At 40.0% G+C, this 27,391-nt stretch overlaps 1 protein-coding gene across 1 annotated transcript in view; it reads left to right on the top strand.

Annotated features, from left to right (window-relative positions):
* DYNC2H1 (dynein cytoplasmic 2 heavy chain 1) overlaps positions 1–27,391 on the top strand; it is a 230,035-nt gene that overhangs the window by 35,844 nt on the left and 166,800 nt on the right. Inside the window, exons 26-43 of the mRNA XM_060234883.1 lie at positions 3,096–3,478; positions 3,726–3,858; positions 3,956–4,073; positions 4,785–4,897; positions 4,993–5,112; positions 5,821–5,971; positions 7,250–7,452; positions 8,150–8,332; positions 8,770–8,952; positions 10,052–10,275; positions 14,259–14,374; positions 15,219–15,418; positions 16,929–17,193; positions 17,927–18,134; positions 19,251–19,380; positions 22,222–22,377; positions 24,546–24,805; positions 26,423–26,669. Of these exons, the coding sequence (XP_060090866.1) occupies positions 3,096–3,478; positions 3,726–3,858; positions 3,956–4,073; positions 4,785–4,897; positions 4,993–5,112; positions 5,821–5,971; positions 7,250–7,452; positions 8,150–8,332; positions 8,770–8,952; positions 10,052–10,275; positions 14,259–14,374; positions 15,219–15,418; positions 16,929–17,193; positions 17,927–18,134; positions 19,251–19,380; positions 22,222–22,377; positions 24,546–24,805; positions 26,423–26,669 (3,393 nt within the window). The remainder of the gene's footprint in view (positions 1–3,095; positions 3,479–3,725; positions 3,859–3,955; positions 4,074–4,784; positions 4,898–4,992; positions 5,113–5,820; positions 5,972–7,249; positions 7,453–8,149; positions 8,333–8,769; positions 8,953–10,051; positions 10,276–14,258; positions 14,375–15,218; positions 15,419–16,928; positions 17,194–17,926; positions 18,135–19,250; positions 19,381–22,221; positions 22,378–24,545; positions 24,806–26,422; positions 26,670–27,391) is intronic.

Genomic DNA, 27,391 nt, shown 5'->3' with positions numbered 1-27,391 from the left:
GGAAGAGATTCTTTTGATTTGTTTGGGCTGTGTGTGTTTGTTAATGAGAGCAATTGGTGTGGAGATGAGAAGGCATCATCACATACATAAATAATTAAAATTTATTAGGAATGTGAACTTTACAGTTTTGGAATTGTTTAGATCTGGATTTCAGAAAGGGTATCAATACTGGCATTCTGGATTATTTGGATCCACAATACCATTTAGGAAGCTGGATTTGTTTTTTGTTCGCTTGCTTGCTTTTTGTTTTTTAAGGGGGGGTTGAAATCTGATTTTGGAGATCTATTATTCCCTATAGGATCTCTTTCTGGGAGCCTGCAGTAGCTGTTTGTCAAGCAAATCATGTTATAATAGCAAAGAACCTAGTCATGTCTGTCCACCAAGACCTCTCTCCCCTCCCCAGTTTCAGACAAACTTGATGAAGGAGTTCAGTTGTACAGGCCCTAGAATAAAGTGCCCCAGCCTCCAAGTTCTTTCTCTTGTTTCTTTTGGGGAAAACAAATATATGTTTTCTCCAGGGCAAATAAATCAGTAGCTATATTTGCAGTAGCCAAACCCACTGGCCAAAAGCCTCCAAGTGCAAACAGAACTAGCATGCACAACAAAACCAACATCAAAGCAGAGAATCTCAGCAGACTCACTGGCCAATGTGGTAAGGTCAACATAACCATTGTCAAGTCAAACCAACTGAAATAAGGGGCACTGTTACAAGCCCAGCAGAACCAGTGTCAAACTACAGAAGCAGAATCCAGGGCCAATGTGGCAAATGCAACCAGAATCAATGTCAGGCCAGAGAATCCAAGGCAAATGAACTTGGTTAGCAAAGACCAATGTAACCAGCCAGACCTGACAAGACAGTGGCATAGAGGCATACACACTAACATTGCTTCTCTAAGAAGCATCTCAGAAAGTGAGAGGTAGGAGGATTTGGGCCAACCAAATTCTCCTCTCTGCAGTTTGCATCCAGTACCATCATTGGCTCACAGGAGGAGTCCCAGGAGCCACAGCTGCTCATCATCACTGGCATACCTGTTCCCTGCCACACCTGGAAAGATGGAAGATTATAGCAATACAGCAAGCATGAAGTTAGGTGCTTTTGAGAGATTTGTTTTGAGATATTTGTCTACTTTTCTAACATCTCTTGTTACAATACTGTTGATTATTTTTTCCTGTATGAGAGTTGCAAGAGCAACACTTTTGGTACTATAAATATCAACTGAATCCTATTTGCTGGGTGGCACTGGGGAAGGGGGTTGGTGGAAATTAGCATTTCGCCACACAAATATGTGCTATACATATATATATATATATATATATATATATATATATATATATATATATATATATATCACATATTTGTGTGGCGAAATGCTAACTTCCACCAACCCCCTTCCCCAGAGCCACCCAGCAAATAGGATTCAGTTGATATTTATTTTAAATTCATTTTAGAACATAATTTGGAGTATGGATTTTGTGTAGTGCCAAGTTAAGAATTCTAAAGCAAGCCAAGAGATGAGAACCCAACAGAACAAGTTAAACCTTTTTAGAAACAGCACAGCACAGAGCAAAATCAACAAAAACTATAAAGAACAAGAAAGGAAGAAAAGGGGCCATTCCCTCTCCCCCGCCACTACAACCCCTCTCCATGCCAAAACAAGAAACACAGAAAACTTGAAACAAGATTTTAAAACAACGGGCATTGTGAGAAAACCAATCCTGAAGCTGTCCAGGCTCAGAACAAGATCTTTTTAGACAGGCAAAAGCAGGCAGTAGAAATCTGTCTAAGCGTATGAGAGAGAACATGCAGAGGAAGCTGAACAGGAAAAGATTCTACCAGGTCTACACATATTCTGTTCTGAGAAGCCTATTGAAACAGGTGTTTGAGCAAACTTATCTGCAGAATCATGACCGTACACTATTTGTCTACAACTTAACACAAGTATAAGAAAGACACACAGAACGTTTATTGGTTATGGCACTTTATTTGCACTAGGCAACGCTTGAGGTAAAGAGAACCAAGCAGACGCCTGCAGTAGAGAAGAGCTTCAGATGATTGGACTGTGCTTGTTAACGTTGTAGAGTGATTCCTTGAAGTTTATGCCTATGTGAACACTCAGAAATGTATTAATATTTATCAAATACTTGGGAAATTTACTTAGTCTTTCATAAATATATCACAGTTGTTACTAATTACTTTCTATCAATCAATCCCATGATCTCTCTTACGTTACTTTCAGCAGAAATCCAAGGCAGAGTCCTCAACAGCAACAACAGCAAGCAGAAGTACTAAAAAAAAAAGCCAAAAAACAAACCAACCCACAAAAGGAATCAAGCTGCAGACCTGCTCTATCTTCTTTGCCCGTAGTCAGAGAGCCATGAAGGGCTGTGCAAGAATCATTCTAGTGATCCCATTAATGTCTGATTCCGTTTCCTAGGAGCGCTCCCCCCCCCCACAGTTGCCCAAATCTGATAAAATTTAAAAAAAAAACCAGCCTTGAGCCATAAGTTCCCAGCCCTAAATATTCCTGAATGTTTTTTAAAAAAATTGGGACCCAATTGCTGGTATTCCAGAAAACCAACAACAACAACAACAACAACAAATTTTATTTGTATCCCGCCCTCCCCGCCGGAGCAGGCTCAGGGCGGCTAACAACATGGCTCAGAGCCAAATTATACAAGTGAATAAAACTACATCAAACATTATCAGCATTTAATTAAAATCTGGTTAGGCTTTAAAACCAGACTGTATGTGTGTGTGTGTGTGTGTGTGTGTGTGTGTATATATATATATATATATATATATATATATATATTATGAGTATATATATTAAAATAAGGATTTTTTAAGGTACATGCTCAGTCCGGAAATATCCCAGATGGGTAGCCTTGTAAATCCATCTGCAGCAATAGAAAAGAGCAAGAGTCCAGCAGCACATTAAAGACTAACACATTTGTGGTGTGGTATAAGCTTTTGTGTGCAATGCATGTCCCTATATTGTGCTGATTTATACACTGCATTTCATAATTGTCCAAAATCCTTCTTTCTTTTGGTTTAACCCTTTGATGAAAAACATGTAATTTATGTTTTAAAACAGGATTTGAACAGCCGGGCTCATGGTGAGGTCACAATTAGAGAAGCTTTGCGTGAACTTGAACTCTGGGGAGTCGGTGCCATTTTTACATTAACAGATTATGAAGACAGCCATGGGCGGATGATAAAACTAATTAAGGACTGGAAAGATATAGTCAATCAGGTGGGCGATAATCGCTGCCTTCTTCAGTCACTGAAGGATTCCCCGTATTATAAAGGCTTTGAAGATAAAGTTTCTGTTTGGGAGAAGAAGCTTGCTGAGCTGGATGAGTATCTGCAGAATTTAAACCAAATTCAGAGGAAGTGGGTCTATTTGGAGCCCATTTTTGGTCGTGGAGCTTTACCAAGAGAACAAGGCCGTTTCAACAGAGTAGACGAAGACTTTCGGTTGGTATTATTTTGCACTATATCTTTTGCTCTATTTAATTCATCTCAGATGAACAATAGAATACTATGGAGGAGAGTAGAACAATGTAAGCTGTTTGGGGTCTGTGAGAGAAAACCAGGGTATAAATAAAGTAAATCAATAAAATAAATTTATGTGTTTTAACATTCTGGAACTGAGACTAATAATAAATTAATTATTACTGGTATTTGACACTTTTAAGGCAACATTATGTTTTTTTTTTTAAAGATCAATATTGGCTGATATCAAGCAGGACAACCGAATAATATCCCTGAACTCTCGAGCAGGAATAAGAAATGCCTTGGTGACTATTCTTGACCAGCTTCAAAGATGTCAGAAATCCTTAAATGAATTTTTGGAGGTAAAATCTCTAGTATTAGTGTAGTATTTAGTAAAAGCATAGAATTTTAGCTCCCAGCTGAAACACAGCAAACCTTAATCCCCTTTTTCCCTAACAGGAAAAGCGTTCGGCATTCCCTAGATTCTATTTCATTGGGGATGATGATCTTCTAGAAATCTTGGGACAGTCCACTAATCCATCTGTTATTCAGTCTCACCTTAAGAAACTTTTTGCTGGTAAGCTGTGATCCAGTGCAACATTTGTGAAGAGATTTTATATTAATACAGTAGTCTTTAGCTTACACATATGTGCTAGTTGTCAAACTTTTAAAATAAAACCACAAAGGTTTAATGCTCACCTATTTGGGCATTAGAATCAGCTTCCAGTTTGCAGATGCTTCTCTATCTGATAGACTGGTGACAATAACTTTCCCTTAGATATTTAATTTAATATATCTCTTATTAACATCCTGCATATTGGAAAATTGTAATCTTCGCTTCTACAATAGTGAACCAAACCTTTCTGCCCAGAATTATGCTATTTGCAAATTCCATGGTCTTTTATTCAGGCATACTAGTGACTGTTAACAAAATTGTAAATAAACTTAGCATACTCAGTTAAAGTAATGAGGGAAAATAATTGACTCACCATCTAATACTCAACACCTCACACCTGGCCCGTGGACACTAAAAAGCTGAGACAGCCAGATTATCTCAGCCTGCCAAGTGTTTTCACTGTACTACGTTATTTCAAGGCTGGATAAACATTCCACGGCTAGCTGGTAACTCTCCATGAAGGCTTGGCAAGTGTGGGGTATTCTGAGTATTCAGGCAAAGAAGAAAACCAAAAATTTTGGGAGAGGGTCTGATCAGTGCTATTGCTCCATCACCATCTTGCCTGTAGGATCACATACTCAGTTGTAGATACTGCTGTACTTTAATTAACAGGGATTCACAGTGTAAGCTTCGATGATGATTTTAAACACATCCTTGCAATGAAATCCTTAGAGGGCGAAGTTGTACCATTCAAAAATAAAATCCTCCTATCGAATGATGTTGAGGTAAGAGTGTAAGCTCTAAATTATAAAAACATTTGAGAAGAAAAGCATTCACTTGTTATTTGTGACATTGGGCTGATTTTTTATTTTATTTTTAGGTTTGGTTAAATAGACTCTCTTCAGAGATGAAGGAGACATTGAAGCAATTATTGATCAGCTGTGTGGCCATTGGGAAAAGATCACATGGTTCTATTGATCCATCACTTTTCCCCTCACAGGTAAGATCCTCCCCACCCCACACCCCTTTCAGTCCAATAGCTATTAAAATCTTGTAAAAAGAAACTTGCTTGGAGGAACAGCCAATTTTAAAACGGAACACTTGCTATGCACTTTGCCAGTTGACAGAATGAGGTCTGCCTAAAATGATTTTAATGAAATGTACCTCCTGGTGTTTTTTCATAGTTAAACTTTGAAGGTCATGTATGGGTGGCATAGGAAGTTATACTAAAAGCGAGAAAATGTTTAGCAAAACAGTGTAAACATTATTCAAGTAGCTGAATGTAAGGTATAATGGATACTTCTAAATGTGTATGATTCGTAAGCCTTATCCAATCCTAAGCCTAGACTCTGTGACAAAATACAAAATGCTAGGCATAACTAGACTTGGTCTCTGTGTAACCTGCAGGCTGGTCAAAGTCTCCAGTGTTTTCAGCCAAGACCTGCAAATCTGGGGCAGACTGTTTTAGGATTGGAGCTGCTGTGAGGGGCCTGCTTAGCTTCTGAGATCTGATGGAATTGGGATTGTCTGGGCTATCCAGGTTTTATTGAGGATTTAATTTTATCCAGGATTTATTGAGGCAAACCAGGTTTGGGTCTGTGAACTGAATCCTGGTCTTGCAAACCAACTACGATTAAATTAGGCCACAGCTTCATGTGACTTTGGAACCAAGCTACATTGCTGATTGTGATTTCTGTTTTCTTGATAGATTCTTTGTTTGGCTGAACAAATTCAGTTCACTGAAGATGTGGAGAATGCAATCAAAGAACATAATTTGCAAGAGCTGGAATTAGAATTAATGGCTAAATTGGAGCATTATACAAGTACAGACACTAATACTGAAGATTCAGGCAGTGCAGGTATGACAATTTCATCCTCCCTCATAGGATTTCCCTTTATCTTGTTCTTTGCTGAGCAGCCTCTGTCTCCTTTTTTTTCTTCTTCTTTGTTTTTCTCTAGCTGTCCCACTCAGTCATTTGAATGTATTTAAATATATGCTGACCCACCCTAGGGAACTGAGGGGAGAACCTAAAATCCTTCCTATGTCTTGTTTTGAAAATGGCACACAAGAGGCTGATGGTAGATTTTGGTTTTTTTTAAACTTTTTTTTCTAACTTTGAGAGGAAATTATCAGGTAGGAATCAAGTTTAGGACTTGAGGTGAGCAAGCAACTGGAATGAGGTGATTTTGTATACAAATTAATGTCAGATAATTTGTCACAAACAAGTGACTGTTTCTGTTATTCATACGGTTCTATAAAACTTGAGGAGATTTCTTGGCAGTTTTTCTCACATAAACTAGCATAAGCTTCTTGGTTTAAGAGATACTTAAGTTGGTGGAGGCAGGAACATTCAAACAAGTTCCAATTTCCTTCCTTATCCGTGGACTACCGATCATGCCTGTCTTTTAGGAACTATTAATCTCAGGGATGGGTTAAGCTTCCCACTTCCTTGACTCAGGAGCCTTTTTGATCCTCTCCTTCAGATTGGATGGGGATCACCCCTCTTTTCTAGGAGCTATTTTCCTCAAGGTTGAATGGGAATTCTTCTTGATCCCCTCACTCCCTTAGTTTTCCTTCCCAGTCAGCTCTCAGTTCTTCATTGCCAACTTTCAACTGCTGCTTCTAACTGACTCTCAATTGAAGAATTCCATTTGAATCCCATGTCACTCAAGATTCTCAAACCACAGTACAGCATTAACTGTTTATTGTCTACCATAGCAAGTATGGAAGAAGGCAACAAATGTGTTTTCAAAATATGAAAGCACATGTTTAGGCCTGAAACACTATTTTAGTATCATATTAAGAAAATAGTTTTTATCCTGTCTAAATCTTACCTTGTCAGGGACGATGATTTTCACTAATTCTCGTCGCATACTGAAGACCTCTACATCATACTGCCCCTTCCGCTTTTGGAGGCTAGGTCCATCAGGACAGGATTTCAGAAGCACCCCCGCCATACTTGTGGAAATCACTAAACTACCTTCAACTTTAACTATTGTCAACATACATTTTTACTTTGGATTTTTTGTTGTAATTGTCATCTTGCATTTCTAAGTTTGTGAAAAATTAGTGATGGGGAAAACCACCATGACTAAAACAGTAATTCCTTTGTCTCTTTAAAACTATTTATCCCCAGAATCTGGAATCCTTGAACTGAAACTTAAAGCCCTTGTTCTTGATATTATTCATAACATTGATATTGTACGACAGCTGCACGAAGCCCAAATTCATAGCGATAATGACTGGGTGTGGAAGAAGCAACTTAGATTTTACCTTAAGGACCAAAAATGCTACATTCAGATGGTAGATGCTGAACTCCAGTATACTTATGAATATCAGGTACAATTTGCAATAAATTTTAGAGGCAGCATATTCTCATCAAATAATATATGGTCGCTATCCTCCTTCCATTATTATTTGTTTATTTTGGTTTCAAATTAAGTTTTTGAGAGTTGTCCCAGTCTGTTTGCTGTGCATAATAGGTTCACATTCATAACGTGGCTCTCGCATATGAAATTATAATATGACGGACCTGTAAAACATTTTGGCCAAGATCCAAAAAGCTATTTTAGGTATTTTCAGTAGTTTTTTTTTTAAAAAAGTTTTTCTTTGAATTGCAGCCTCCCTTCTGTTTCAAAAGCTGTTGCTTGTGCAGCATGGTGACTGTTGTTCCATAAGACCAAATCCAGAGCCTCCATGGATACAAACATACTTCGGATTTGGCTTTGCATCCCAGCGCTTCTGCTCCCTCTAACTCTCATGGGTCTCTGCAGCCCCCACTCCCTGTATTTCTACTGACTTTTCACATCATGCTTCCACTTCTCTCTTTTCCGGGATAGCTGTGAACTAAGGTGCTTGTTTGTTTTTAATGGCACACTTTCCGTTTCCCTTAATTGCATAGCCAGTTTACACCTGTTGGCATTCATGGATAATTAGTCATTTGCAGTTTTATTGTCGGTGTTTGGACCAAGCAGTTGACTAGTTTACGAGTTTAATGATAAAAAAGCAACTAATTATATGTGTATTGCATCCTTAGGGGAATTCTCCAAAGCTTGTTTATACGCCATTGACTGATAAGTGTTATCTCACACTTACTCAAGCTATGAAGATGGGCCTTGGAGGAAATCCTTATGGTCCTGCTGGAACTGGCAAAACAGAATCTGTAAAGGCTTTGGGAGGACTCCTTGGAAGACAAGTTTTGGTTTTTAATTGCGATGAGGTGAAATAGCTCTGTGTTTTTTAAAAAATTTGGGTTTGTTCAGGTGTTATTTCTATCTCAGAGACCTTTCTATGTGAAGAGATAATGACCAACCTTTCTCTTTTTTGCCTCCTGCCCCTTTGCCACTCCTCTCTGAGTGTTCAATGTAACTCTTGTACAAAGAACATCTGTATTCAAATAAATGTGGGATCTTCTGATTTGGGTGTCATCTTCTCTGTGGAATATGGGAAACAGGTCAGAAAGTGGGGAAGCCCAAAACTCACTCCCAGATTCCCCATCTGTAGTTGCTGGCACAGGGCAGCAAAATAATATCTATATATGAATAGTTAAAAATTTTTATATCTTCTCTCCAGCTCTTAATATTTAATGTAGCTTGTCATATAGGAAAGCCGGATACTGAAAGTATCACATCTGAAGTAAAGCTCTCTTATTTTAAGGGTATTGATGTGAAATCAATGGGCCGAATATTTGTTGGTTTGGTGAAGTGTGGAGCCTGGGGCTGCTTTGATGAGTTCAATCGGCTGGAAGAAGCAGTACTGTCTGCCGTATCCATGCAGATTCAGACGATTCAGCATGCTTTGAAGAAACATCAGCCTGTGTGCGAGCTTCTTGGAAAGGAGGTAGAATGCAACATCTTACTCTTGTTGCAGTTATTCTTGCTTTTTCCATGGAGAAAGGCTTGAGTCAGCTTTGACACACTGTTCCTTGCTGTCATTGTGATGTCCCTTGTTGGTTTTTGTGTTCTGTTTGTGGTACTCTGGGCAGATAACCCATGTGGAAAAGGCCTTTGTCATTTCCTGTCTGGTGCTATGGTCTTTCTCTGTTATTGTTTCTGATTTTCTACAACATGAAATGATTCTTTGTGTTCAGTATTCAGTTTAGTGTTCAGGATTGTGTAGTTATAGTGTTATGTACTGTTTGGTGGGAAGCTTTTGCACCCGCCCCGGGCTGCAGCAGAAAGGCTAGAGACTCTTTGATACATCTTGAGATCTGGACGCTAAGCAGTAACCAATGAGCAGTCTTGACGTGAAACTTGACTGCCATGATTTGCTATGGGGATCTGGGGGGTGGTTCTTTTGCATGCATATAAGCGGACTTGGACTTGTGGCCCCACCATTTTGTCTTAGTATGTAGTCACCAATAAAGCATGTTCCTGTTCGAACTCTAATGCACCATACCCAGTATTTAATATATAGGGTACACATTTAGGGGTGTTTCCAGATTCCAGCTGAGTCTGGAATCTGAAGGTGGAAAACTGCCACTTTTTGCTGCTCTGAGTGAACCCTGAATCCAGAATCCAGGAAGAGATGCCTTCTCATCTAGTAATACTGATCCCACCCAGGAACCACCAAGAATGAAACTTCCCAGAAAGCACAACTTTCCTTTTTTAGGAGAGTCTTACAAATGGAAACACAAAGAAAAAATGTAATAAAGTGTATTGGGTTTGCTTCACTGAATTTATGTTTTTTTAGTGCAGGCATATCTTTGTGTTGGAGTAAGAAACCAATACTTTGTCAGAAGTGTTGAGTCCTCTTTCACTTTTCCCCAATTTGTGGCAAACAGGAAATTGAATGTACCTGGATTAATGTTAGTTTCTTTAATAGTCATCGGTGCATACAATTGTTATAAAAATGTTTAGCACGAAGCTCTTAAATGCTCCAAAGTAATTTGATTTCTATTAGCAGAATATGTCTTGCGGATTTTTTTTTAAACTGACAGGTTGAAATGGATCACAACTCTGGAATTTTTATCACAATGAATCCTGCTGGAAAGGGCTATGGAGGCAGACAGAAATTGCCTGACAATCTCAAACAGCTGTTCCGGCCAGTTGCAATGACTCGTCCTGACAATGAGCTCATTGCGGAGGTGATTTTATATTCAGAAGGTTTTAAAGATGCTAAAATTCTAGGAAGAAAACTGGTGGCTATTTTCAATTTAGCAAAGTAAGTATCTGGAAACTTGTCTTTTCTTCATTCCCTGGACAGTCTGTCTCCTTCCTTCTGCTTATTTGTCTTTTGACGATAGATACTTTGCCCCTTTGTGATGAATAGTGATTCTTCAATCTTATAGCATATGAAGCAATTAAATCTTAAATCTATAGAGAGAGAAGGTATTTTTGTGTAGCATATGTGTAAATGTTGCTTTGATGTAGAGCACTATAATGATTGGATAAACATGTGGAGCAGTGGTCCATCAGTGGCTATTAACCACAGGGTGTAGATGGAACTCTGTGTCTGGGGTAGTGATGCTCTGTATTTTTGGTGTTTGGGTGGGGGGCAACAGTGGGAGGGCTTCTAGTGTCTTGGCCCCACTAGTGGACCTCCTGATGGCACCTGTTTGTTTGTTTTTTTGCCACTGTGTGACAGTGTTGGACTGGATGGGCCATTGGTCTGATCCAGCATGGCTTCTCTTATGTTCTTAATGATTGAGAATATGAGATGGAAAAATCACTGTCCAGGCATTAGCCCAATCATGAACGCACATGTTAATAGTAGCCTTGGTGTGAGCTAGTAAGGTGTCATGTCCGATTATGAGTGGGAAGGTCTGGGTTCAAATCCCTAGTCAGCCATGAAGCTCATTGCTGACCATTATCTTTTAGTCTAACATAATTTACATGTTGTGGTAAGGATAAAATAGGGAAAAGAAGAACGATGTAAACTTCCCTAGGCTCTTTTAGTGAAGGCTGGATAAAAAGAAAATTGATAGCTTTTTTCATCAACTGCCCATCCCCCCAAATATAAGTGGTTTATAATACTGAATCATTCAAACAGCTTCTAGGGTAAAGTATACAAGCGCTTTGAGCATTTGGAAACAGTGTTGTATACATTATTTGTGAACTCTCATGTATAAGCAGCAAATATTTTTTGCTAATTATTAATGCTTCTGAAACTGATGTGGACTGCTTGTGTAATCAGCCTAGCTTTAACAGCTGTATTGCCACAGTTGAAACACTTAAATTTGCCAAAAGTTGTTTGAAGGCCTTGCAGTTCAACTTCTGAAGTTTTCAGTGATCTAAGTATTGCGTTGCCTGATTCCAGGCTGCCCAGCTTGGCCATGGCTGGAGGGGGATGTGGCTCCATAGTAGATCATCTGCTTGGCATGCCAAAAGTCCCAGGATCAATCCCTGGCATCCCCAGTTAGAAGGCCCAGGCAGTAGGCAATGTGAAAAACCTTTGCCAAAGATCTTTGAAAACTGCTGCCAGGCTGAGTAGACAGGACTGGAACTGATGGACCAAGGGTCTGATTCAGTATAAGGCAGCTTCATGTATTCAGGATCAAAGCTGCCGAGCTAATACCATCACAACAATTGGGTAAGTAAAAGAAGACAGAGTTAAAGATAGAATCTGGCAGATGGAAGAGTTTAGAGAACAGCAACAAGAAGAAGATAATATTGGATTTATATCCCGCCCTATACCCTGAATATCAGAGTGGCTTACAATCTCCTTTACCTTACCCCCCCCCCCACTCACAACAGACACCCTGTGAGATGAGAGAGCTCTCCCAGAAGCTGCCCTTTCAAGGACAGCTCTGAGAAAGCTATGGCTGACCCAAGGCCATTCCAGCAGCTACAAGTGAAGGAGTGGGGAATCAAACCCGTTTCTCCCAGATAAGAGTCGGTGCACTTAAGCACTACACCAAATTGGCTCTCAAGATTTTAAAAAGGTAAAGGTAGTCCCCTGTGCAAGCACCAAATACAACCCATCATCCTGAAGAGCTTCAAGTAGTGTGTACATGGACATAAGATACAGTAAATGGATTTTTTTTTTGTAATATGTATTTCAAATCTCAAGACAAAGTAAGAAAAAGGAGGTGATGGTATTTCCTCTGAAAGCTTCTAGGAGAATTTTTAGGTTTTGAGGGTTAAAAATAGAGGAGGTAGAGATTTTATCTACCTTGCCCAGTTCCGCAGGGCCTGCAAGACCACTCTCTTCCGGTTGGCTTTTAACTGACGTTGAGCCTGTACTGAAGGGAAATGGAAGAAATAGTGTCGCCATTGAAATCATACAACATCAAAGAGGCTAGCACCAAATCATTGTTGACTGCTTTAATTATTGAATGTGAAATTTTATAATATTGTATGGATTTTAATTGTCGTGGTTTTATGCTGTGAGCTGCCCAGAGCCTGCCTTGGCAGGGAGGGCAGGATATAAAAAAAATAAAGTATAAGTATTAAGTTGAAAATGCATCGCAGATCTGTTTTCCTCACCTTCATTTACTTCATTTATATTCTGCTCCCCCCCCCCCTCAATGAGGACTCCAAGTGGCTTACCTTGTCCTCCTCCCCTTCATTTTATCCTCATGGCAGCCCTGCGAGGTGGATTAAGCTGAGAGGGTATGACCAGCCTAAGATCAGGGCATTTGCATGGCAGAGTGGGGAGTCAAACTTGCATCTCCCAGTCTGACTCTAAAACCAATATACCTCCCTGGCTGTCTATTCTAATGAGATTTACGTGGAAGAAAGGGAGAGGAAAAAACAGTAAGGAAGCTAGTGGCAAATGCCCTAACTGTTGATACATTTTAATACTTGGTTAAAGTGGGTGACCAAATTGTAGCTGATCTCAGCCAATATGAGGAGTATGTTGTATTGAGGTGGGGAGCATCCATTTATTTCCACCACAGTCAAGAAAGCTCTGCAAGCTACCACTGTCGACAGCTACTTTAGAGGAATAAAGTTAAGAAAGAATCCTCTGTCTGGAATTTAAGAAGCATGGACTTTGTGGGGATGATGGGATTGTTTAATCCAGGGCAGCTTTCATGGTTGTAGGCTTCATCCAGTGCAGTGAAAGATCTACTAACCCAAGTTATCTCTGCAGCAGCTTCTTTTGCTCTGAGTGATAAGAACATCAGAACGTAAGAAACCATGTTGGATCAAGCCAGTGGCCCATCTAGTTTAACATTCCATTACACAGTGGACAAAGAAACCAGGTGCCATCAGGAGGTCCATCAGTGGGGTCAGGATACTAGAAGCTCTCCCACCATTGCCCCCTCCCAAGCACCAAGAATACAGAGCATCACTTACCCCAGACAGAGAGTTCTAACAATAAGCTGTGGGTAATAGCCACTGATGGACCTCCGCTCCACATGTTTATCCAACCCCCTCTTGAAGCCTTCTACACTTGTAGCTTGTAGCTGCCACCACCTCCTGTGGCAGTGAATTTCATGTGTTAGTCACCCTTTGGGTGAAAAACAAGTACTTCCTTTTATCATTTCTAACCCGACTGCTCAGCAATTTCATTGAGTGTCCATGAGTTCTTGTACTATGAGAAAGGGAAAAAAGTACTTCTGCTTCTTCTGTGAAAGCCAACGCTTTCAAAACTCTCCCTTATCCCAGCACCAATATCCTAATTCATTTTGGTAGGTTAAAGTCTCTAGTTAAAGTCTCTAGAATCATCCAGTCCCTATAATGTCTGTCTGATTCCTTCAATATTGACATTTACAGTCCAGGTGATGATTTTTTAAAAAGAACTCATGTTTTTGGTTGATTTCTCTTTTTGTTCTGCCATTTAGTCATGTTCAGTTCTGCAGAGGTTAGGAATTTTCCCTGCATCTGATTGCTGTTGAAAGATGTCTGTTGTTTGCTTTAAAATTAACTTGTAAATTGTTATTTATGTTGTTGAACATATGAACATATGAAGCTGCCTTATACTAAATCGGACTCTTGGTCCATCAAAGTCAGTATTGTCTACTCAGACTGGCAGCGGCTCTCCAGGGTCTCAAGCTGAGGTTTTTCACACCACTTTGCCTGGACCCTTTTTTGGAGATGCCAGGGATTGAACCTGGGACCTTCTGCTTACCAAGCAGATGCTCTGCCACTGAGCCACAGTCAGTCCGCTTGTTGATATATTGCTTTAACGGTAAGTTGTTTTGAGCAAAGCAGGATATCAATAATTTAAATAAATAAAATATGGTCCTCTTAAAAATTCAGGGAGCTTTTGACACCTCAGCAGCACTATGATTGGGGTTTGCGTGCCCTGAAGACAGTTCTGAGAGGATGTGGAAATCTACTTCGCCAGCTGAAGAAAAATGGAATAAAAGAAATAGGTAAACATTTTTAGGCCTTCTAAAAGTAAATATTTATAAGCTTGTAATAACTTCATGCACAGTCTCATTATCTTAAATTCTTCTATAGGAATTTATTTTAAAGCATAATGAATGTAGTTAGAATCTTGCATGTCCAAACAACTATCATTAATTTGATAAGAACTGGAGGTTTAGCAGACAGTTCATGCAAATCTGATCCTCACTGCTTAAACACATACTTTGCGTAGTCAGAGGAAGGAGTTGGGAATGATGGTTTTCTTTTTCTTTTTAAAAAATCCCTAATATTTTTATCCTTGTTTCTAAAATGAAATGCCACACCAGACAAAAAACAACATTGGGTGCTGGTTTAATGTACGTACCATTAAGCTGATTGCAGATAGGACGTTATGCAACAAGCTGAGAACTTTCTACGATAAGCTAGTTCACCTTGTGTCTCAGCAAAGTGAATCCATTCAGGTGTTTGCAAACGCCCCCTCCCCCCCTTCCCCTTGTTTCTGTAATCCAAAACTGGCAGTTTATTGAATTTTTGCTGGTCAGTAAGATGGTTCCAACCTGGTGTGTCACAAGTTGTGCAGGATTGTGTTAAAGTTCAGTATGAAGTTCAGTATTGATTTGTTCTTTTCCTCTGACAATATAAATAAGCCATTGGAATAATGACTAGTATTGTACTCTCACATTTTATAGTCTGTTTCTGATCCCTTGTCCTCTGATTTGCATCTGAAATCTAAGGTGTGAATTTACCATATCCAGTGGCTGCAGTTCTCTGGTAGTACCAGAATGTACTTTGTTGTTTCAAGCAAGAAGAGATCAAATTGTACTTTTTTCTTTCTTTTTTCCTGTGCAGTTAATGAAAGCCATATCGTGGTCCAAGCTTTGCGACTTAATACCATGTCAAAGCTTACATTTGCAGATTGTGCTCGGTTTGATGCGTTAGTTAAAGACGTCTTCCCTGGTATTGATTTTAAGGATGTAGATTATGATGAACTCTGCAAGGCATTACATGAAGTTTTTGAGGAGGCTAATTTGGAAATCATATCTACCCAGGTAAATATCATGACCAGGCTAATCATAATGCTGGGCACTTTAATTGTAACAATCTTGATATGTTTTGTTTACAGAAGTATTAAAGGAAAAATCTTCCTTAAATAGAAATATTATGCATTTATGTAAAACAACAAGTATTGTGGACATGTACATCGAAATCACCAGTTGATTGCAGTGTTACTCTTGCAGATCTGTAAGATCAGAGGCATGATATTTGAAGGCGCATTGTATCTGTGGATAGTGGATGAATAGAATTTATTTATTTGGTAGATTTATATTCCACCTTTTCCCATAGCGGGCTCAGGGCAGATTACAGACATAGTACAAAAAGTTAAAATCCAACCATAAATAATATATATACAATTAAAACAGCACAGCTCAATAAAATATAACATAGGTGGAGTGGGCACATTTTGCAGATTAAAACATAAATATCAGCCCAAATATAATAGTCCAGATGGTGAGTCATTGTAGGGGAGGACAATGGATGGTATAGGCAGTAGAGGAAGGATGCCCACTTGCCTCAGCTGAAAGCCTGGTGAGATAGCTCTGTCTTGCAGACCTTATGGAATGGTAGAAGGCCCTACAGAATTTTGCAAGCTCACGCAAATACTTTCTTTATTTAACAATCCGATGACACAGCAGTCCTAGACAGAACCAGTCTTATAACTACCACCCTCTATTTCCATCCTTGCATAGAAGCTACTGCTGCCAGAAACTTAGCCACAGCCAAAGTAATATAAGGATCGGCTAACAGAGAGGACATGGAAACATGGAAGCTATCACTGGATATACCCACAGATCTCTCAAAGGGGCAGCCAACATGTAATCAAAGAAAACATAAAGTTTCAGTCTCTTCAGACCCACATGCACATAATCCATCCAAGTAGGATAGACCTTGGGATCTTGGAATGTATTCACCAAAACATCAGGCAGTTGTGTAAATAAATAAAAAATTAAATTGACATTAAGTCACAGCTGGCATGCACAACCCCAGCAAAGGGCTTTCAAGGCAAGTGAGAAGATGAGGTGGTTTGTCATTGCTTTCCTCTGCAGAGTCTTCCTTGTTGATATCTTTTTCAAGTATCAACCGTGCTTAGCTTCCAACCTGTGACAAGATTGGGCTGTACCATGCTACCATCCCACACTGGAAAGCAATTAGCCTAGCCAAAAAACTAGTCCCTTCATATTTGGGGACAGATAGTTGATTTTAAAAAGATGGAAATGAAGATGGAATGCAGTCCCAAAAAACAGTTTACAACATCGTCTACAAGCCCTTCCAAGAGCCAGCTGACAGTATAATACTTCCAGTGCTTTGTCTAAATATAGTCTAGAACCCAGGAGCAATAAAAATACTTAAGTGCAATTTTGGGCCAGCAGTAGCAATGATTTCACTCTCTTCTCATCGGGTAACTGAAATTCTGAAAATGTCTGTTTGCTACTTATTAATGTGAGAGGAAGTCTCTTTTTGTGCTATTAACATTGCTTCATGCCTCTCTTTTCTGCACAGCTCAAGAAGGGATTGGAACTGTACGAACAACTACGTCAGAGAATGGGAGTTGTTATTGTGGGCCCAAGCGGTGCTGGTAAATCAACCCTTTGGCGGATGTTAAGGGCTGCCCTTGGGAAAGTTGGCAAAGTAGTGAAATTGTATGCCATGAACCCCAAAGCTATGCCTCGCCGTCAGTTGTTGGGCCACATTGACATGGACACAAGAGAGTGGTCTGATGGCGTGCTTACAAACAGTGCTCGGCAAGTGGTCCGCGAACCACCAGGTATGTCTGCGTTAATATTCCATTGTTTAAAAAGAAAGTCTTTACAATCCTATGTATATTTACTTGGAAACAAATCTTACTGAGTCCATAGTACATTTTCAGATAAATGTGCATAGGATCCCACCTTAGCTTATTTAATATTATGACAGTATCAGAATATGGTTAGTCTGCAGCAGCATGAAGGTGCTCGTTATCGCCTTTATGATAATAAGATACCTCAAAATCACTCTTCAGAGAAAAGTAATAACCACTGACCTTATCTAAGAATAACAAGTGCAAAGTTGGAAAATAGCAGTGAAGCACGTGTGAAACAAGGATGAATTTTCTAGGAACTAAAATGGGAAAATCACTATGGTTGGATTTGGGGATATTTTTTACCAAATCTATGAATTTGGCAGTTTGCACCAACTGCGACAGTTAGTTGATCATGCTGAGGTGGTGTTAGGCTGCCTACATTGGTGTTTAGTTTGTTTCCAGGACCGATAACAAGGTGCAAGTTTTGATCTTCAAAGACTTGAACAGTTTGGGTCGCAAACACCTAAAGAATTGTCTGTACTAACCTGGGACTTAATATCTGAATCAGGGGTCTTTCCCTATATACTTCAGCGTGAGAAACTGGAATTTGTACACATCTTTTCCTTTATCACTCTTAACCGCAAAGTAAATCCCAATTCTAACAGCTCATATCTTTGATTAAATGAGATGACAGTATATTGTTATTTCTTGTGAACAGATATTACATCATGGATAATCTGTGATGGTGACATAGACCCTGAGTGGATTGAATCTTTGAATTCTGTCCTTGATGACAACCGTTTGCTCACTATGCCCAGTGGAGAAAGAATTCAGTTTGGCCCAAATGTGAACTTTATATTTGAAACACATGACTTGAGTTGTGCTTCTCCTGCCACAATATCTCGCATGGGAATGATCTTTCTAAGGTAATTCATAATGACGTTTGCCAGATGAGCATTAGGATGCTTTGCAGTCTTCACATATGCTGAGGAAGGGGGAAGTCTAAACTTGATTTAACTGTTAAATAAACCTTACCATAGATCTACTTTTATCTGCCTTTACTGTTTTCACATGCTATCTGTTTTTATTTGTTTCATTTGCAAAACAATCCGTTTTATGAATAAAATCCTTGCATGAATGTTACTGTCAGTAGACTCCACTTTATATAATGTACTACATTTCTCTTAAAGTTATTTTAGTTATATTTAAATGCAATTTAAATTTAATTCCTGTGATTTTTTTTTTTATAACTGACTCTAAAAGGGGACATAAAGGTTGACAACCAATTACTTAATCTGCTTAGCTAATGTACTGCATTCGAACAAGTAACTAATTTATGTATTAATATAGCCTTGGTATGATTCTTAGCATAACATTTTATATCATTGTTACTTGCTTTGAATGTGGATAAAATAGATTATATATCCCAAAATAAGGAAATAAATGTAAATTAGAGATTTTGACTGAAAGGTAAATAAAAAACATAGATGTTTCAGTATAGTCAACTGTATGCATATATATGAAAGGAGGCCTATAGCTTTACTGTAAATATTAAAGATAGGGGGAAATCCCTTGTCTAACAGCTCATTTGTGAGCATAATGTCTTAGCTGCACTGATTGTTAGTTGGAGGGTGGGATGGTGGAGGAATAAGTGTCCTTTTCTTCCACTCCTGACAGGTGATTGATGCTCTCCCATAATAACATCATGGAGGAGGATTTCAATAAGCTTACTAAATAGTAAAGTTAATATTGTTTTTTGATGATGTTTCTTAGACTGGAGTTGGAGATGTGAGCTATCTACCATGAAACCATATGATACATAATTAGAGTAGCTGGAAATAAAATAGGCAGATGTAATTATAACGTACTTATTCACAATATGTTGGGATTTAATATTTAATTTGATGTTGCAAACCTTTTACTCAGACTAATGACTCTGTTGTCATCCCAGAATGAACCCTGAATGCATGGATGCTTTATTATAACCAAATGGGAACTGTGAAATTTATTTGGGGTTTAATCTCAGATATATCTCATTCTAGTGATGAAGATACGGATCTCAATTCCTTGATAAAGTCTTGGCTAAGAAATCAGCCTGAGGAATGTAGGCACAATCTGGAAAACTGGATTGGGGACTATTTTGAGAAGGCTTTAAATTGGGTCCTGAAACAGGTGAGTCACTCGGGGTTTTAGAATAAAATTTCAAAGTGAAGTTCTATTTGGCCAGGTTGCAAAAAACCAAAACTCTTAATAATAACTCTTAAGTTTAATATCTAAAGCCTGAAAAATGTTGTGAATGAATGAGAGGCTGGGGAGCAAGAGATGCTGTCATAGTTACAGTGATGGGAAGGGACCCTGACGTTTCTGTGGCTGGGAAGAAGGGAAAGAGGTGCTGTCCACTGAATAGAGAGCATCCTTTCACTATGGAAAGGGAAACACATTAGCCCTTTGATGTGTTAACACCTCTTGATTGGAAGATCCAGGTCTGGTGTTTGAGCTTTTGGACCTGACACCCAGATTGGCTGAAGACCCTGGAACACATGGGGTGGGGTCTGAAAAGAGGAGCTGTTTTTTTTGTCTGGGAGTTTGTTGCAGAGTATGGTAGGGGAGCTGCCTGTTTTGCCATGAAGGATGACAGAAAGGAATGATGCTAAAGAGGGTTTGCAGATACGCTAGGGGTGGGGGTATCACACAAACAACAACAATCTAGATATGCCGTGGATTGTAAGTACTTAGTTAGTAACTGTCCTTTTGCTTATTTTGTTTAGTGCACCTGTCCTTGCACTACCCTGAGTTTATGCACTGTAAAAATACAATTGTTTAATTAGATAGAGTCTGCACAAGTCCTTATTTATCCAACTTGGCTGTTTGACATGCTACAGTGATACACACTTGTGGAGTTGGCCTCAGGCAGCCCACAAGAGAAGGGGCTGGATTTTACCCAAAGTGGTGGCAACACCAGTAAAAGGGAGGGCAAAACAAGTGCCTCACCTTGCCCCTTATGGTGACAGATCACAACAGATTTTATAGTATTCAGAGTGTATGAAGGAGAAATTCTCAAAATAGCAAAAGCTTCTTTATTCCAAAGGGTAGGAATATATATTCACACACACAGCCCCCAGTTACCATTGTCATCATGTGCTGTCTCTAGTGCAGAGATGTTAAGTAGGGGTGTGCAAAAAAAAAATTCAAAAATAATCGGATTCGGAAATATATGGGGCCAAAATATTTGGAATACCGTATATTTCCGAATACTGGTACTCGGAATAGCCGTATATACGGTAGATGTATGGCTATTTCCGAATATACGGTCCCATTATATCCTATGGCCATTGAAATCAAAATAGGGTATATTGGAAGCCGCCTGGAGGGGAGGGGATTTGAGGGAGAGCCCCCAAATTTACACACACAAACATATATTGGCCACTGTGTGACACAGAGTGTTGGATTGGATGGGCCATTAGCCTGATCCAACATGGCTTCTCTTATGTTCTTATTTGTAGGGGACCTACAAGGGACTCTCCCCTACAAAACCCCCAAGTCCCAAAAAGATTGGGCCAGGGGATCCCATTCCAGGTGCACCCAAAGAGGGTGCCCCTGTCCCATCATTATACCCTATGGGCCATCGAAATCAATGGCAACATAGGGAATAATTAGAGGCTACTGGGGGGGCAGGGGATTTGAGGGAGAGCCCCCAAAACTGCAGGGAACCCGCAGGAGACTCTCCCCTACAAAACCCCCAAGTCCCAAAAAGATTGGGTCAGGGAGTCTAATTCCTGGGGCATCCAAAGCCAAACCTAACTTCACACCAGAGAATCTCTATAAGACCCAAATGCACTACATCCATCTATCTACTGTGAACCCTGCTGGCCTGGAACCCAGTTGCCAACGTCACTGCCACACAAAACACAATCTGCTCAAGGTCTGCTCTGCAGACCTGGCTGCAGCAAACCCAGATGCCAGCTTTCCAGCTCTGCCCCAAACAACGCGGGGAGAGCTGGCCAAGCACAACAAGCATTCTGGTTCTGCGTCTCACCCAGATGCTAGCTTCCCTGCCACAGAACACACAATCTACAGATGCCAGCTCTCCAGCCCTGCCTCAAACAACGCGGGGAAAGCTGGCCAAGCACAACAAGCATGCTGGTTCTGGGTCTCTCACCCAGATGCCAGCTTCCCTGCCACAGAACATATGGCACCGTATACTTCCGAATCAGGGGTGATTTGGAGGTTTCTTCGATTAGGCCAAACCGAATGCACACCCCTAATGTTAAGGCCCAGAAAAAAAACATGAAAATTGGGGCCTTTTAAACTATTTTTTGATGAAAAAAATGGAAATTTTGAGGAGTATTGAGTATTGAAAAAGAACTCCTGTTAAATATCTTCTCTTTTTGATTGAATGAAATGCTTTTAAAGACAAAGTAGGATGCTGTAGACATATACACCTCCTATATCCAAGAGACATTTTTGCATGTAGAGGAAAACCTAATCTTCATGAGGGGAATATGCAGGATTTCCCTAGCTCCTCAGCTGTTTCGTGTCTTTCTTTTGACCTGATGTAGTTGACCTTTTCACCTCTCCCTCACACCACTGTGACACATATACCCTTAGACGAGGTGAAAAGTAACTTTTTGTCCTACCTTGCAGGAGGGAAAAAACAGATAAGAAAGAGGTAGGGCAAAAACTGTGTCAAAGCCTTCAACGAAAACGGCCCTTTGTTGCCGGAGGAGTGGGAAGTACTGGCATTTGAGCACATTGGGGATGACTTGTAAGCCATTGCACAGATAGCAGAACAAATAGTTTAAGACACCAGCTGGAACATACTGTGTACTTTTAAGGCTTACAAAAGTAATGCACAGTTTTCAGTGATCATATATACTTTGGCTGCTCCTGTTTTTGTGCCTAACCTCAGTCTTAATGTCTTTTGCTTACTTAAACAGGACTCTGCAATAACAGTTAGTCCAGTTGTTGGCAGCTAGTTGATAGCCTGCTCATGGCATTTGTTCTGTTTTGTAGAATGACTATGTGGTAGAAACAAGTTTGGTTGGAACAGTGATGAATGGCTTGTCTCATCTGCATGGTTGCACGGCACGAGGACAGTTTATAATTAGCCTGATAAGAGGACTGGGTGGAAATCTCAACATGAAATCAAGACAGGAATTTACAAAAGAGGTAACTCTGTCCAAATCAAAATTATTTCAGTGATTGCAGTTTCAATATAGAATTTTCATTTTGCTGTAGTTCAGGACCACAAATGTAGAATAACTCTAGGTACTATGTGGCTCAGCAGTTTGTAGCACAATTCTGTGCAGAATATAAATAACATGCCAAAAATGTTCTTCTTGCCATTCTCATTTGCTTAATAAAGTAACAATAGTAATAAGATTATAAAAATATCAAAATATTATTTATTTATTTATGTTAGCTTTTTTATGCCGCCCACTCTGGAAACGGACTCTGGGCGGCTAACAGTCATGATAAGAACAATTTAAATTACGGTTATAAAAGAATAAAAACATATATAGGCAATTTAAAAACAAGATATTAGGTGCTATAAGAACGATTTTATAACGTAGGCAGTTTATCAGTATATCAGTTCTCTGTTCCTTTGTTTCTCTGTTTGCAGTCTTATAGATAGCATTGTATAAATATATCCAAATATATAAATATCTCCAAATAGATGTTAGCTATTGAATTATACTGACGTGTGCCTGTCAAAGGTACAATAGTATCCGAATGATCATATTCAGTTATTGTAAATAACAAACCTTTGAGCATTGCTAATAACGACTGGGATGAGGAACTGCTCAATACCTTTTTAAGATGATATAAAATATAGCTTACCCTCTGCATCACATGCTTTATGTTTATTTTCTCTGTTTACTACATTCATTCTGAGCCTTTCTTGCCACGGGAAATCTAAAGCGGTTTATATCTTTCTCCTCTCCTTCACTTTATCCTTTCAACAATTCTCTTATATGTGGCAGTAACCAATGTAAATTTGCAATAGGATCTCTAGTGCCTCTTCCTTTTTCTGAATTCACTTTAAATTGCGTTTCATGGATCACAGCAAAGCTTTTGAATATAGAGATCATGAAAAGCTATTAAAGAAAATGGGTGTGCCACAGCATTTTGTTGTTTTGATTCACTGTACACTGGATAAGAGGCCACTGTTAGGACAGAATATGGAGAAACAGAACAGTTTCCAATTGGCAAACGTATCAGACAAGGATACATTTTATCTCCCTATTTCTTCAGTTGGCATGCTGAACACATCATAAGGAAAGTTAGATTAGATTTAGGAGATGGTGCAGTGAAAATTGGTGGAAAGAACACTTTGATATATGCTATGTGTGGATGTGAAAGTTGGACAATGAAGAAAGCTGGCTTTTGTGCCAATAAAGGTATTGACTGGCTGACAACTGACAGGAAGAAAGTAGAGTCCTCTGAAATGTGTTGGAGGAAAGTTTTATGGATACTGTGGACTGTCAAAAAGACAAGTATGTGGGTCGTAGACCAAATCAAGCCTGAACTCTCCTAAGAAGCTAAAATGGCTAAACTGAGGCTATTGTACTTTAGTCATATCATGAGAAGACAAGAGTCACTGGAAAAGACAGTAATGCCAGAAAAAGCTGAAAGCAGCAGGAAAAGAAGAAGATCCAACATAAGATGGATTGATTCAATAAAAGAAGGCACAGCCCTCAGTTTGCAAGACCTGAGAATGGCTGGTAATGATAGGACGTTTCGGAGAACGTTAATTCATAGGATTGCCATAAATTGGGAGTGATTAGCACCAACTGTTTTAAATTGTTTTATTAATTGACTGATTTTATTAGTAATGTGAGATTAGATTTTATTATTATTGTTATTATGACCGATGTTGTAAGCCGCCCTGAGCCTGCATCGGCGGGGAGGGCGGGGCATAAATTTAATAAACTAAACTAAACTAGGTAGCACTTAACACGCACAAGGCTGTGACAGCTTTGGAAATGTTTATTTTTTTAAATAGTGGATATAATTCATTCTTGGATCTCTAGTTGAAAGCTGAGGTTTCAGACAGGCTGAGCAGAAGAGGTCACTAGCGCCGGTGAAGCCATGCTGTTGTCAGTGTAGATATATGGTTCAGGATTTTGTGTTTCATGGAGCAGAAAATGGAGACCCATTGGAAATGTTAAAGGAAGGGAAAAAGTCTGGCTGGTGCATGATGAAAGAACGATGTTAGTCTGCTGTCTCATTTGTATATCTGCTATGTATTTTATAGTAATTATACGTTTTTTACTATATTAGAATTGTGTTTTAAAAATAGTTTAATTTTCTATTTTAAAACCATGTATTTTTAGGTTTTCAACTGGGCACGAGAGTCTTTACCAAATCCCAGCAAAGCACTGGATACCTATTATGATTCAGAAACTGAGCGCCTAATGACATACCAGCTGAAAAAGCCTGAAAACTTGACTGCTGATGACTTCAGTAATATTCAGACTCTTCCAGTCATTCAGACACCTGATATGCAGAGAGGTTTAGATTACTTTAAACCTTGGCTAGGGTTTGATAGTAAGCAGCCCTTTCTTCTTGTTGGCCCTGAAGGATGTGGGAAAGGGTAAGGATTCTTACTGTTGTACTGACAGTAATATTAATGATATTACTAATACTAAAAAGTGATGATTAAACTGGCTGTATGACTGGAAAAACCACAGTTCTTTCTCATACCCTAAAATCACAGAGTTACAGTCTAGTTCCATCTAGTTAAGAAGAACATCTAGGGATTGTGTACCACCATAGACTTTCAATCTTATGGATATGATTAACAAAGCAAGGTCTGGGTTTTCTTGAAAGTCTGCTGGAGTAGCAGAAACTGGGAAAGCACTCAGAGCCTTCTGAAACAGAAGGAAGTACAGTGGATCCAAGTTCCTTAACAGGGCAAGCAGTTGGTTGCTTAGAGTGACTGTGTTTTAATTGGGGCCAGAGGGTGAAGCAGACCAGAAATCCTTGTAAGGTTAGATGTTCTAGATAATGGGCTCTAGACTATGCTGAGAGATACAGCTGCGGCCAGGGCTTTTTTGGTAGAAAAAGCCCGGCAGGAACTCATTTGCATATTAGGCCACATCTCCTGATGTCACCATCGTTTCACATAGGGCTTTCTTGTAGAAAAGCCCAGCAGGAACTCGTTTGCATATTAGGCCACACACCCTTACACCAAGCCAGCCGGAACTGCATTCCTGTGCATTCCTGCTCAAAAAAAGCCCTAGTTGGTGCACAGCCTTGGTTTGAAGCCTTGATCACTGACAATGCTAAGCAGCTTCAGTTTTGTCTTTTGCTGTCCAAACTGTGCCCTGACCTGGATAGCCCGAGCTGGCCCAGCTTTATCAGGTCTTGAAAGCTAAGCAGGGCCAGCCCTGGTTAATATTTGGATGGGAGACCACCAAAGGAAGTCCAGGGGCACACGGATGGCAAACCACTTCTGTCTCTTTTTGTAGAAACCCTTTGGAGTTGCCATAAGGTGGCTGCAACTTGCCAGGGGGGAAAAAACATTAAGGTGTGGGTTCAGGGGAAGGAGAGGGTGTAGATAAATGATGAAGTCTTTAAAGCACATCTCATCAAAATCCTGCTGAGGGCTGTTCAGTGGAAGTTGCTCTCAGGATGTTATTCTTAGAACTGGACTGGGAGTTTCCCAAAAGAAAGGCAGTGCAAGAACAAATCCATACAAGGATTCAGCAAAATATCTTCAAAATGTATTAATGAGATGCCATAGTTGGTCCTTCAGCGGTTATACTATTTACTGAATGTTCTTCCTGCACCAAAAAAGTGAAAGAAACATACTCTTGTTTATGTATAGTCTGTGTTATTTTTTTTTATATTTGGCTAAGTAGTTTCAGTTTTTAGTTAACATGCTGAAGACTATTGGCTTGTTTTGTAGTGAACATATGAAGCTGCCTTCTGCTGAATCAGACCCTGGATCCATCAGTCAGCATTGTCTACTCAGACTGGTGGCGGCTCTCCAGGGTCTCAAGCTGAGATTTTTCACATCTATTTACCTGGACCCTTTTTAGTGGAGATGCCAGGGATTGAACCTGGGACCTTCTGCTTACCAAGCAGATGCTCTACCACTGAGCCACCCTCCCTCCCCTCAAAATAGTGATCTTTTCATGTCAGAATTTAGAATTACAGGTTTTTGTAAAGTGCTGTATTTATATTTCTCATTTTTTTCCTTTTTTAGAATGTTGCTTCGTTATGCCTTTTCCCAGCTGCGTTCTACTCAGATTGCTACGGTTCACTGCAGTGCTCAGACCAGCTCTCGGCATCTTCTGCAAAAGCTAAGCCAGACATGTTTGGTCATCAGCACTAATACGGGGCGAGTGTATCGGCCAAAGGATTGCGAAAGGCTTGTTTTATACCTTAAGGATATCAACTTACCCAAACCTGATAAGTGGGGAACCAGCACACTTGTGGCTTTCCTGCAGCAGGTGAGCAGAATTTGGTTTGAATTAGGACCTGTTGCTTTCTGACATGCTTTCTTCAAACCTCGTGCAGGATTTAAGATGTATAGAAACTTCCATATTGTTTTTATCTTTTTAAAAAGCACTTCCCTTGACAATAACATAGTGTAGTTGTACAAATTAATTTTTAGCCCCATCTTCCTTTGACAATAATCAAGAGAAAGTTTTCCAACTTGTGGAAAAAACAAGGTGTCTTACAGCTGTCTCTTAGCTGTATCAATTTGGTTAGTTAATGTACCGTATTTTTTGGACCATAAGACTCACTTTTTCCCCCCAAAAAAGTGTGGGGGAAAGTGTGTGCGTCTTATGGAGCGAAGGGACAATAGGATGTACCTTCCTCCGGGGGGGGGGGGGAATCTGCTGCCTCCGCCTCTGATCCCGGCACTTCCCCTGCGCCTGCCTGCCTGGCTCCAGCTCTGCTTCCAGCAAGTGCTGGGATCGCTCCACGCTGCCCCCACCGCAAACCCAGCACTTTGCGAGCTCCGGCTGCGGAGGGGGCAGCGTGCTTCCTCCGTGCCTGTCTGCCTGGCTCCAGCTCTGATGCTTAAAGCAAGCGCTGGGATCGGAGGGCTGAGGGAGCAATCCTGGTGCTTGCTGTAAGCGTCAGAGCTGGAGCCAGGCAGACAGGCACGGAGGAAGCACGCTGCCCCCTCTGCAGCCATCACTCGCGAAGCGCTGGGTTTGCGGTG

Source organism: Heteronotia binoei, chromosome 3 (genome assembly GCF_032191835.1).
Source record: "Heteronotia binoei isolate CCM8104 ecotype False Entrance Well chromosome 3, APGP_CSIRO_Hbin_v1, whole genome shotgun sequence".
NCBI lineage: Eukaryota > Metazoa > Chordata > Lepidosauria > Squamata > Gekkonidae > Heteronotia > Heteronotia binoei.
This window is presented reverse-complemented; position numbering and strand designations above follow the sequence as displayed.